The 13,711-nt window shown below is 40.6% G+C and overlaps 1 protein-coding gene across 2 annotated transcripts in view; it reads left to right on the forward strand.

Moving 5' to 3' along the window:
* Positions 1-2,127: 2,127 nt before the first annotated feature.
* Positions 2,128-13,711, forward strand: part of LOC116983886 — a 76,237-nt gene continuing 64,653 nt past the window's right edge. For both annotated transcript variants that reach the window (XM_033037777.1, XM_033037778.1), the window contains exon 1: positions 2,128-2,233. In XM_033037777.1, coding sequence (XP_032893668.1) covers positions 2,206-2,233 — 28 coding nt within the window. In that variant the 5' untranslated portion in view covers positions 2,128-2,205. The remainder of the gene's footprint in view (positions 2,234-13,711) is intronic.

Here is a 13,711-nt window from a genome sequence, read left to right on the forward strand (position 1 = left end):
TGAACACTCAGAAAGTGACCAAACCCAGTGGTGTACCTGGTCATATTCTCAAAACCTGTGCAGACCAACTGGCTGGAGTTTTTGTGGACATCTTCATCCTCTCATTACTGAGATTTGAGGTTCCTACCTGATTTAATAATATATAATACTGGAGCCCAAGTAGAGCAAGATGCCATGTCTCAATGACTACGGACCGGTGGCACTAACATCCATGGTGATAAAAATACTTTCAGAGGTTGGTTCTGGCACCTTTCAACTCCTATCTCAGCAAGAACCTGGACCCACTACAATCTGCCAAACACCACAATCTCACTGGCTCTTCACTCTGCACGACCACTTAGACAATAAAAACACATGTTTCATGGACTACAACTTAGCGTTTGACACCATCATCCCATCGAAACATGTCACCAACCTCAGAGAACTGGGTCTCTATGCATCGCTTTGCAACTGGATCCTCGACTTCCTCATCAAAAAACTCAATTGGTATGAATTGGCAATAACACCTCCTTCTCCATAAACATCGGCACAGGGCACCTCAAGGCTGTGTGCTCAGCCTCCTGCTCTACACATTCTACACCCATGACAATGTAGCCGGGCACAAGTTCCAACTACATCTTTAACGTCTCTGATGATACCACCATTGTAGGACGAATTACTATAATGCTGTGTCAGAGTATAGGAGGGAGTCCTGATTGAATGGTGTCAGCCTGTTTGCACTGTATTGGGTTTTTATTTATTGAACATTTTTTTGTTTGTTTACAACATCCATCAATTGTGTACTGTCAGGACATATGACAATAAAACTCTTCACTCTTGACTCAAGATTTTGGGAGAAGGACCAGCATACTCATTGAAGGTTAGATGTTAGAATTTACAACCAGTACTGAGGTTGCAAAGAATGCAGTGTTGCAGTACAAAGGAATGGTATTGTGATATACGGCATTTATTTACTTGTACAGAAAATAACACCTAGTGGACAGAAAATGCTGGAGTAACACAGTGGGTGAGGCAGCATCTCTGGAGAGAAGGAATGGGCGACATTTTGAGTCGAGATCCTTCTTCAGACTGATGTCAGGGGAGGGGGCGGGACAAAGATAGATGTAGGCGGAGACGGAAATGTCGCTCATTCCGTCTCTCCAGAGATGTTGCCTCACCCGCTGAGTTACTCCAGCATTTTGTGTCTACCTTCGATTTAAACCTGCATCTGCAGTTCTTTCTTACAAATAAAACCTAGTCACGTCCAATCATAATTATTCATAAATATTTGATGTTGGCAGTTTATATCTTCAATCAACCACGGCAATATTTGCTTTTTTCAATGACACACGCACATAATTGAGTAAAAACAAAACTTAAAATCTAGGAAAATGAAACCATTGAAAGTTAGACGGCATTTAATATACTGACAGGAAGCACACTTCCTGGTTGCGTGTGCTGCAGATCTTTAACTGTGAGCCTTTTAAATCGATCAGCTGAAGACTGGTAGGTGTATATTTCATTAAAACTATTCGAATAAATGAACGTAGGTTCACGAGGTTAATCCCCGGGATGGCGGGACTGACATATGAGGAGATTGGAAAGACTGGGCTTGTATTCACTGGAATTTAGAAGGATGAGAGGGCATCTTATAGAAATATATAATTATAAAAGGACTGGACAAGCTAAATGCAGGGAAAATGTTCCCAATGTTGGGGGAGTCCAGGAACCAGGGGCAACAGTCTAAGAAAAATGGGGAGGCCATTTAGAACTGAGATGAGAAAAAACGTTTTCACCCAGAGAGTTGTGAATTTGTAGAACTCTCTGCCACAGAAGGCAGTAGAGGCCAATTCGCTGGATGAATTTAAAAGAGAGTTAGATAGAGCTCTAGGGGCTAGTGAAATCAAGGGATATGGGGAGAAGGCAGGCACAGGTTACTGATTGTGGATGATCAGCCATGATCACAATGAATGGCGGTGCTGGCTCAAAGGGCCAAATGGCCTCCTCCTGCACCTATTTTCTATGTTTCTATGAACCTCAGTTCCTCCTTAATATAGTGGGACAGATGAAACTGTGCCAAAACATTGCTTTAATATGGTTGTTCTCTTCTTCTTCACACTGCCTCATTTCATGGGCTTACGTTGTAAACAGCAAAACTAGCCTTGTCCAGCGTTGGATTTACTCAGTGGATCCACAACACCAAGACCCAGCTGGATCTAACTTAAAATGGAAACAAGGGAGGATAATGCAGCTGGTAAGTGCTCTTTAAAACTAAGACCATTTGAAGAGAATTATACAGGCTGGAACTTGCCTCATGTTGTGCTTGCTGAAATTTATATCATTAATCTCCAACGATACAACTGAATGGGTCACCCAGAGAGAAGACCAGTAACATGATCTTCACTCGTGCTGTTTAACGGGCATCCAACCTCATAGATTTACTGGGAGTCAGATGCAGAATTGTTTTGCTCTTCCCAGGTACCAGAAGGAGTCAGGTTGTGAGCAGTTTCAGTGGCTGTCTGAACACCCAGTAACACTTCCTTTATCATGGTTGTTGGCCCTGCTTTGCATCTGCCACTACTTCACCTGTACATTCAGGCAGATAGGAAATGTGTGAGCATGAGACTGTAGGGTGAGCAAGTGGTACAGGAGTCACCCCCACCACTATCTTAAATTGATTGACTGCAGGCATAAATAGCCATGCAAAGTTCTGACACTGTAGTGCAAAGACCTGGCCCAAAACAAATTAAGATTTAGGATTAGATATATCCTGGATGTTTGGGAAAGGGAAAGTAAGAAGTCAGAGAGATTGTAGAATATCACTGAGGAAGATATTGGATTGCTGAAAGGAGAGAATGTTCTTGGGTGATAAAGGATAGAAGCCACATAATTTGACTTAAGAAATAAAAGTACCATTGCACTTCTGGGTGTATTCTATTGGCCAACAAGTAAAAAGAATGAAGTGTAGAAAATTTGTGGGGAAATTTATAAAGATATATTAGACTAAGTGGGACCCGTTGGGTCCCATGTTCACACGGGAGGGCTGGTCCCCCAATTGAATATTCCACCTCCACCAATTCCAATATTGGTGGCCAGTGGGGGATTTCTGGAGCACTAGTATGGGTGTTGTTGGCCGAAGGGACTGGTTTCCACAGGGCTAGTATGGACATTGTGGGCTAAATGGATTCTTGGGCTGGCAGCTCAGTCACTCAGGCCTGGTGGGCTGGCAGCTCAGTCACTCAGGCCTGGTGTGCTGGCAGCTCAGTCACTCAGGGCTGGTGGGCTGGCAGCTCAGTCACTCAGGGCTGGTGAGCTGGCAGTTCACTCACGGCTATTCCTTGAAATTCCATTTCAAGCAGAGTGCAGGCCACCAAATTCAATTTCTCAGCATTTCAAGCAGAGTGTAGACCACCACATTCAATTTCATAGCATTTCAAGCAGAGTGCAGACCACCACATTCCATTTCATAGCATTTCAAGCAGAGTGCAGGCCACCACATTCAATTTCATAGCATTTCAAGCAGAGTGCAGGCCACCACATTCAATTTCATAGCATTTCAAGCAGAGTACAGGCCACCAAATTGCCAAACAACTCAATAGACAATAGGTGCAGGAGCAGGCCATTTGGCCCTTCGAGCCAGCACCGCCATTCAATGTGATCATGGCTGATCATGCCCAATCAGTACCCGTTCCTGCCTTCTCCCCATATCCCCTGACTCCGCTATTTTTAAGAGCCCTATCTAGCTCTCTCTTGAAAGTATCCAGAGAACCTGCCTCCACCGCCCTCTGAGGCAGAGAATTCCACAGACTCACCACTCTCTGTGAGAAAAAGTGTTTCCTCGTCTCCGTTCTAAATGGCTTACTCCTTATTCTTAAATTGTGGCCCCTGGTTCTGGACTCCCCCAACATCGGGAACATGTTTCCTGCCTCTAGTGTGTCTAAGCCCTTAACAATCATATGTTTCAATGAGATACCCCCTCATCCTTCTAAACTCCAGAGTGTACAAGCCCAGCTGCTCCATTCTCTCAGCATAGGACAGTCCCGCCATCCCGGGAATTAACCTTGTAAACTTACGCTGCACTCCCTCAATAGCATGAATGTCCTTCCTCAAATTAGGGGACCAAAACTGCACACAATACTCCAGGTGTGGCCTCACTAGGGTTCTGTACAACTGCAGAAGGACCTCTTTGCTCCTATATTCGATTCCTCTTGTTATAAAGGCCAACATGCCATTCGCATTCTTCACTGCATGCTGTACCTGCATGCTTACTTTCAGAGACTGATGTACAAGGACCCCCAGATACCGTTGTACTTCTCCCTTTCCCAACTTGACACCATTTAGATAGTAATCTGCCTTCCTGTTTTTGCTAACAAAGTGGATAACCTCACATTTATCCGCATTAAACTTCATCTGCCATGCATCTGCCCACTCCCCCAACCTGTTCAAGTCACCCTGCATTCTCATAGCATCCTCCTCACAGTTCAACTCATTACATTGTCATTCAGGGCTAACAAATCATTTATTGCAAGTACATTACAGACTCACAGTTCAGTTGATTCACAGCTTAGAATCACAGTTGTGGACTCTCCCACGCGATCTTCCAGAGTGATATCCAGGCATCCGGGGTTTTATCGGTCTCGTGTTAACCACATGGTGCCAAGAAGCATGTGAAATACCAGCCATGTAAACACTGCCATTCCATTCTTCCCTCTCCCAGTAAGCGCAGATAATGTCCCAGATGTCTGCAGTCTGTACAAAGTCTACAGCTGCTTGGGTGAAGCTCTGTTCTTGCCTCTCCAATCAGCCTTGACCAGAAGGAATCTTGTCATTTACATGCCTCTTGAGTTCTGCCAATGACTGCACGTCTTTCTAGGCATGATTAATGGACCATTCTCTGTGATGCCCAAGCATAGTTTGCCTTGTCTGTGTCCTTTCATTGGCTTGATGTCAGCACAGATGTCAGGGACATATTTCCCATTACGCTCCCTCGACCGTTATCACCTGTGGAGGGTCTGTCAGCTGCTGTTATACAATCCTAAATTACACAGCTTGCTCCCTGGAAACTGTAACTTCTTCTCAATATTACCTCAGTGTCTGCATCAGGGCAAGGTTCAGGAAGATAAAGTCCACATGAACGCTGTAGTAGGTGTGGGTGGGGGTTTCTTTGTGAGATTCATCTTGGGGCCTCTGTCAATGAACAAAGGTTTGTGTGGTTCCTCAACCTGCAGCATCAGCCATGAGAGGAGAACAGAGAATAAAGCTGCATCAACATATTTTTGCAAGAAATGAAAATATGCTCATATAATGTGTGAAATATTACTAGCAGTAAAGCTTCCTTTTATGCTTGTCCTCCCAGCACCCCCCAGCAGCTTTACCTGCCCTCCATCTTCTACCAAATGCCTCCCTGTGATGCCACCAGACTTCAATATTGCAGAGCAGGATGGGCTAGTGCCCACTAGCAGTCTGGCCTGGAAGTGGGAGGGGGGGGGGGACGGGGGGGGGGGGGGGGGGGGGGGGACTTGAGCAAGTGTTCACTGCATGCAAGAATGGGCAAGAACCTGAGAACCACAACGCCAAGCATACCAGCTAAGTTACTGTCAAAGCTGTCAGTGTTCGAATGTTTGTGAATGCCACCACATTTATTGAATCATCTGAGTTTTCAAAATAACTAAATTTGTAAAAATATTATAAAAATAAAATGAAAACTCTCGAAAGTTAAAACCATACACTCAAGAGAACTCAATTGAAAAAAAGAGAAATATATAACCAAAGGTTTACTCTATTCCTCACAGCTATATGAGATGCCTTAACTCTTTAGTCACCCCTGGGGATATTGATCTGGTACAACACAAGCACAAAGCAAATCTAAAGGCAAACAGGAGAGATGGTGTCTAGATACTTCTTAAAATCTCTTGAGTCATACATTTCCTTTGTGGGTGCATCACAGTTTCCATCTTCCTGTTATGGCAGTGTGGTAACATACTGAATTAAAATTACACCGACTCGTGTGCTGCAGCAAACCTGATAAACATCTGTAATGAGATATTTTTTCTTAATAATATCTTGTCATTTATTGTTAATGCCATGGGATAGCTCCTACTTTATCACATTTTACCTGCAGCAGCATTGACAAAATCAAACCATAAAATGGCTTGTTAAATGGTGATTGTTGCTTACGTTGGCTTATCTATCTATTCTATATTGGAAGCATCGTCCGAATTGTGCAATGACTTCCTGCACTTCTTTATTAATAAGGTCGTTTCTATAAGGGCTCTCATCTCAGCTCCTGCCTCTGACCCCTCTGTTCCGGCCCCATGCCTGGTGGCATTTGAAAAGTTTGTGCCTCTGACATTGTCGGGTCTAGAGGATGTGGTTAGGCATATTAAGCCGTCAGGTTCCCCCTGTGATGCTGTCCCTCCTCTTCTTTTTAAAGAGGTTTTCCCGAGTATAGGGCAGTCGGTTCTCGCCATTATAAACAGTAGTTTGTGTTCTGGGGTTGTCCCCATAAATTTTAAACATGCTGTAGTGCAACCACTACTTAAAAAACCAGGCCTGGATCAAACTGATCTGTCCAATTTTAGGCCGATCTCCAAGTTGCCTTTTATCTCCAAGATCATGGAGAAGGTAGTTTATGCGCAGCTGAAACTCTTCCTGGATGAGCACAATATTCGGGAGGTTTTCCAGTCTGGATTCAAGGCTATGCATAGCACAGAGTCGGCTCTGCTAAGGGTCTTCAACGACATCCTCCTGGCAAGCGACTCAGGTAATTATGTGGTTCTTGTCTTGCTGGACCTATCTGCCGCCTTCGATACAGTGGACCATGGAATTTTAATTTCCAGACTACAGCACCAAGTGGGCATTTGTGGCAGTGCCCTGGGATGGTTCAGGTCCTATCTGGCAGACAGAACCATGCGGGTAAGCCTTGCTGACTTTGAATCCTCCTCCACTCCCTTGGTATATGGGGTTCCACAGGGCTCAATTTTAGGGCCCCTGCTCTTCTCCTTATACCTACTTCCTCTGGGCTCAATTTTAAGAAGGCATGGCATCTCCTTTCACTTTTATGCAGATGATAGCCAGTTATATATGCCACTCAGGAAAGAGGAAGACTATTCTCTAAAATCACTTCTGTCTTGTCTTGAGGACATTAAGTCCTGGATGGCCTTAAACTTTCTGGGACTTAATGAAGAGAAGACAGAGGTGATTTTGTTTGGCCCCAATGGCTGCCGTGAACCTCCCTTTGTTGACTTGGGTCCACTGGCAATGTCTGTAAAGCCAACCGTCTTGAACCTGGGTTTTAGGATGGACGGTGATTTTAAACTAGACAAACAAATAGGCGCGGTGGTTAAGTCCAGCTTCTTTCACCTAAGGAAGCTGGCAAAGGTGAAGCCCATTCTCGAGCGGGAGCATTTTGAAACAGTAATCCATGCCTTTATTACATCTAGGCTGGATTACTGTAACGCACTCTACTCTGGAGTCGCACGAGCTTCATTGGCTCGTCTCCAGCTTGTTCAAAATGCTGCCGCTCGCCTTTTGACTGGAACTCGAAAGAGGGAGCACATTACGCCAATTTTGGCCTCCCTACACTGGCTCCCAGTGCACTTTCGAGTTCATTTCAAAATTCTTTTATTTGTTTTTAAATCATTGAATGGGCTCGCCCCGCCTTACCTCTCTGAGCTGCTCCACCTATATGCTCCTGCCCGGTGCCTCAGGTCAGCTGATCAGCTGCTCCTTGAGGTACCAAGGTCTAAGCGGAAGCTCAGAGGGGATAGAGCCTTTTCTGTTGCTGCTCCGGCACTCTGGAACACCTTGCCGTTGCACATCAGACAGGCCCCCTCACTGTCCATCTTCAAATCCTCCCTAAAAACATATTTTTATTCTTTGGCTTTCGACACTGGCTGAGGCATTGCTCCTGTTTTTAGTGCTTTTAATGTCTTTTAATTTTTAGTGTGTTTTTTATAGTCCTTCGTTGTACGGTTTTTAATGGTTTTTAATTGTTTGTAATAGCTTTTTGTTCATGATTTCTCATGTACAGCACTTTGTGGCAACTGTAGTTGTTTAAAGTGCTTTATAAATAAAGTTATTATTATTATTATTATTATTATATTACTAAAAGTCTGTTCTTGACCGATTTTGGCCATCTGTGCTGCGATTTCCAAGAGAACGCCGCCACCTACGGCCGTCACTTTTTTGGCCACCTTGCTCAGAGCCCCCCTCCGCCGCATGTGTGCCAAGGATGTTTCCCGTCGATGAAAAATGACAGAGATATTAATGTTTTTATAAAATTCCCCATTCTCTCTGCTGCCCCCGCTGGCGGCAGGGGGGAGGGACTATAAAACCAGGAAGTGGTGTGCCTCAAGTCTCTTCAAGATGGAGGAAGGCAGAGGGTCACGTTTCTCTGAGCTGTGAATAACACTGAACACATATCTACTCAAATGTAAGTGCCCTTAGTGGTTCTAAAATGCTTGCAGAATGTGTATATTGGTTCTAAAGCTTGCAAAAAAGTGTCTATTAGTTCTAAAGCTTGCAAAGAAATGTCTATTGGTTCTAAAACTTGCAAAAAAAATGTCTATTGGTTCTAAAGCTTGCAAAAAAATGTCTGTTGGTTCTAAAGCTTGCAAAAAGTGTCTATTGGTTCTAAAGCTTGCAAAAAGTGTCTCTGTTGGTTCTAAAGCTCGCAAGAAATGTCTATTGGTTCTAAAGCTTGCAAAAAAAAGTGTCTTTTGGTTCTAAAGCTTGCAAAAAAATGTCTATTGGTTCTAAATCTTGCAAAAAGTGTCTATTGGTTCTAAAGCTTGCAAAAAATGTCTATTGGTTCTAAAACTTGCAAAAAAAGTCTATTGGTTCTAAAGCTTGCAAAAAGTGTCTGTTGGTTCTAAAGCTTGCAAAAAAAATGTCTATTGGTTCTAAAGCTTGCAAAAAAATGTCTATTGGTTCTAAAGCTTGCAAAAAAATGTCTATTGGTTCTAAAGCTTGCAAAAAATGTCTATTGGTTCTAAAGCTTGCAAAAAGTATCTCTATTGGTTCTAAAGCTTGCAAAAAATGTCTATTGGTCACTTCCGGTGGCTGCTATGAAGCAGTGAAGGCAGCTGCACTGAGCTCTCCTCCAGACAAATTGTGTTTAAAGTCGACTCCCATGCCAGGATCGATTTAAAAACTCTTACCGGGATTGCTGAACGTCAAGGGTACTGATTCCATCAAACAGTGCCGGTGGATTCGGGATTTTAAATGATTTTATCGGTAAAAATCGGATGAAATAGAGAAGAGGTCAGAGAGGACCCAAGAAGACTACAATCAGTCTCCAGCTCCAAAAAGCTCTGGATGAGCTTGAAACCACTCCTGGACCCACTTTTTAAAGTTGGGAAGAGGAGCTGGAGGCTCAACAACCAACAAGCGATATGGCTGCGAGAAGTGATACAAAGGAGAAAGAAATGAAAAGCTGGGAAGAAACGGCAAGAGCTAATATTATTAAAGACATTACTAAAGATCTTCAGAAGCAATTTGCCAAAATGAACTCTTCAATTCAGAACAACTTCTCCACTATGGAGGACAATCTTTCTAAGAAAATTGATAATAGCTGCGGCGAAGTAAAAGGGCTTTATGTAGCCCTGAACCAGCAGTTTAAAGATTTGGAGTCGAGGACTGTGAAGGAATTAGAAAGTATGCAGAGAGATTATAACAATAAACATGACTCCCTGCTGAAGCAATTAACAGACACGGAAAAATTGATGGAAGAGATGGAGGGTGAAATGGAACAGATGAGCCACGAAATAACAGGTTTGAAAAAACAACACGATATGAATTGGGAGCTAACGAATAAACTGAATGAGAAATGTCAAGATTTAGAAGCCAGATCAAGGAGGCAAAACCTGAGAATAATAGGAGTTAAAGAGGGTGCTGAACACGGCTTTCAAATGCGTGATTTTAGCACTAATCTACTTAAAGATGTTTTCAAACTGCCAGAAAAACCAAAGATAGATGTGGCTCATCGAGTGGGTCGCTTCCAAAAACATGTTAGTGCTTCGCCAAGGCAAGTTATCGTAAAGTTCCTAGACATTTCAACTTTGGAAAATCTATTAAAGAAGATACCCTATGGAGAAAATCTTACATTCGCTAATAATCGCGTAAGATTCTACAGCGATTATCCTCGGGAAATTCTGGCAAAAAGACGCGAGTTTAAAAGGGCAAGCAGTATTTTATATGGACATTCTGAAATTCGTTATGGCGTGATCTATCCAGCGAAAATGCTAATTTCGTTTAACGGCAAGCAACGCTCATTCACGGACCCGGACTCTGCTTGCAAATATGCCCAGGAGATTTTAAACAAAATTCAAGGAGGAACAGAATAATAGCTATTTTATCTGTGGAACTTGTTTTTCCTGTTTCAATTAAGACACTAGAACTGTTCAGACGGTTACCAGACAGGCTTATCTGGCAAGAATGTGTTTTTCAATAACAGAGGCCGAATTAAATTTCTGAACTGAAAGCACAGATGGAAGCTCAAGGTCGCAGGCTCGTTGCCAAGTCCTTCAGCCCTGAGAACTGTGAGACTGTCCCCTTTTGAAATGGCCATGATATGATGCATCTGTCCCACACTATATGACCTATTATTTACACATATAACATAAAACTAACTAACTAATTAACTACTTACGCGCAATAAACTCAACTAATGTTAAAGTCGTAATGTACTATACTAACACGACTAACTATATAGCAGGAAGGATGAGGGAGGTTAGACTTATATTTTAAATACTAATTATGAATTCTCTTTTATTCTTTTTTAAACTGTTCAGCTATTAATTGACCTGATATGATAATTTTGGTTACAACTAGAGGGAATCGACTAACGTTGGGTCACACTTTAATAGGGGGGTAAGGCCCAGTGCATAATCTCATCGATGGAGGTCAATTTAAAAACAATCCTAGCTGCCATTGGTGGCTTTTTTGTAAGATATCGCATTTTTGATAACTTACACTCACTTTTTTTGTTTATTCACAATTATGTGTTGTATGACTTAACAATTTTTATGTACACTTTATGTTATGTTTTTCTATTTCCCTTAATTATGTTTAATAGTGTCAGGAGATTTAAAACTACTGCAGAAATTATGAAGGACAACTCTGGAATCGGAATTCCGAGGTACTTGGCTGCATCACATGAATTATACAGTCTGGTAATAATAGCCAATGCAAGATAATAGTTGAATAAATATCAGAGGTCTCACTTTCTGTAGTTGGAACATCAGAGGTGCGAACGAGCCAATTAAAAGGGGTAAAATTCTGGCACAATTAAAATAATTAAATATGGATATTGCTTTCCTACAAGAGACACATTTGAAACAACAAACTCAGATCAGATTAAGGGCAAACTGGATAGGTCAAACCTATTACTCCTCATTCACCTCTAAAGCAAGAGACACGGCCATTATAATTCGGAAGGGTATACCTTTTAAATTAAAGAAATCCATATCCGATAGAGAGGGAAGATACGTTATAGTCATGGGAGAAATTTACAATACACCATTAACTATGATAAATATTTACGCGCCTAATTTTGATAACCCACAATTTTTAAAGTAAATAATAGATTTAATCGCAGAGCATAATTATCAAAATATAATAATGGGGGGAGATTTTAACTGTGTTATAGACCCATACTTAGATAAATCAATAAAGGTAGGGAAGCGTCTTGTTAAAACTAAGACCTGTGAATTTTTAATTACTTATATAAAAAATAACAACATAGCTGATGTTTGGAGAATAGCAAATCCAAGTGGTAGGGAATATTCATTTTACTCATCAGTTCATAAAACTTATTCACGAATTGACTATTTCTTATTGGACACAAAATTAATCCCGTATACGAATAAACCATCATATCATAATAGTATTATTTCTGATCATTCACCATTGACTTTTATACTTAAAATTGAGGGAATGCCAGGTATAAAACCTTTTTGGAGATTCAACGCACACATATTAAATAACCCGCACGGCTATGAGTATATAAAAGAACAAACAAATTTGTTTTTCAAAATAAATGACACGCCGGGTGTTTCTGCACCGCTATTATGGGAAACTTTCAAGGCATATATTCGCGGCGTCATAATCTCTTACCAAAGTTTTCAAAATAAGGAAAATAAAAGAGAACTTCAGCGGATAGAACAGGAAATAAAATTACTAGAACTGGACAATGCAACTGACCCAACCATAGATAAACATAATAAGATAACTTTATTGAAATATAAAATCAATAGAATACTATCGGCAAGAGTAATAAGATTGTTCCAAATTACAAAACAAGCACACTTTGAATTTGGGGATAAGCCACATAAATTACTTGCGAGGCAACTGAAGCAACAAGAAAAGGAAAAAAACTATCACTAAAATTAAATCGGATAAGGGTGAGTTTCTAACACTGCCAAAGGATATTAATAAGAGGTTTGCCCAATTTTATCATAATTTATATACATCTAAAATAAATACAGATGTTAGTAAAATTACAAATTTTTTAGATAATTGCAATCTCCCAAAATTGGATAGTTTAGAACAAGAGTAATTAGGAGCACGGATTACTAGTGAAGAAATAAAACAAATAATAAACTGAAAAATGGGAAGACCCCAGGACCAGATGGATTTAGTAATGAATTTTATAAAAGATTTCAGGAGTCAATTGTACCAAGATTATTCAATTTATACATGCAGGCTTATACCGAAAATAAACTACCAGAAACCCTAGCAGAAGCAACAATAACACTTATACCAAAAAAAGATAAAGATTTAGATGAACCGGGTTCTTATAGAGCTATTTCACTTCTAAATACAGATCAGAAAATTTTAGCAAAGATTCTAGCTAGAAGACTAAATAATTATATTAACAATTTAATAAATAAGGATCAAACGGGATTTATACCCAAAATACAATCATTTAATAATTTGAGTAGGCTTTTCAATATAATGCACTCTCACAATGAGGACAATGAAGATATTTCAGTTGTTACGCTGGATGCAGAGAAGGCATTCAATCAGGTAGAATGGCAATATTTATACAAGGTACTCCAAAAATTTAATACGGGAGAGAATTTTATTAGATGGGTTAAACTACTTTACGATAGACCTACGGCAAGAATATTAACTAACAATATGCTATCTCCAAATTTTTACTTATCAAGGGGTAATAGGCAAGGTTGTGCCTTATCACCATTGCTATTTGCCCTTATGATAGAACCGCTGGCCGAAAAGATTAGAAATCACCCGAATATTCACGGATATAACACTAAGGACTCAAAGAATAAAATTTCATTATACGCTGATGATATCCTTTTATATATTACTAATATACAAACGAGTATACCCACCTTATTAACACTAATTGAGGAATTCGGCTCTTTTTCAGGACATAGGATAAATTGGAATAAAAGCGAAATTAAAACCACAGGATTCGAGACACTTACTAAAATTCCCCTTCAAAATTGCAACAGAAAAATTAAAGTATCTGGGTATTCAAATTACGAGAAGACACAAATCATTATTTAGTGCCAATTTTATGCCACTATTAAATAAACTGAATGATATGATTACATTTTGGAAAACGCTCCCGCTCTCATTGATAGGTAGAATTAACGCTATAAAAATGACTTTCTTACCACAATTAATATATTTGTTTGAAGCGATCCCAATATATATTCCAAAATACTTTTTCAAAAAACTAGATTCTACTATCACTAATTTT

The sequence above is a fragment of the Amblyraja radiata genome, chromosome 19, assembly GCF_010909765.2.
Source record: "Amblyraja radiata isolate CabotCenter1 chromosome 19, sAmbRad1.1.pri, whole genome shotgun sequence".
NCBI lineage: Eukaryota > Metazoa > Chordata > Chondrichthyes > Rajiformes > Rajidae > Amblyraja > Amblyraja radiata.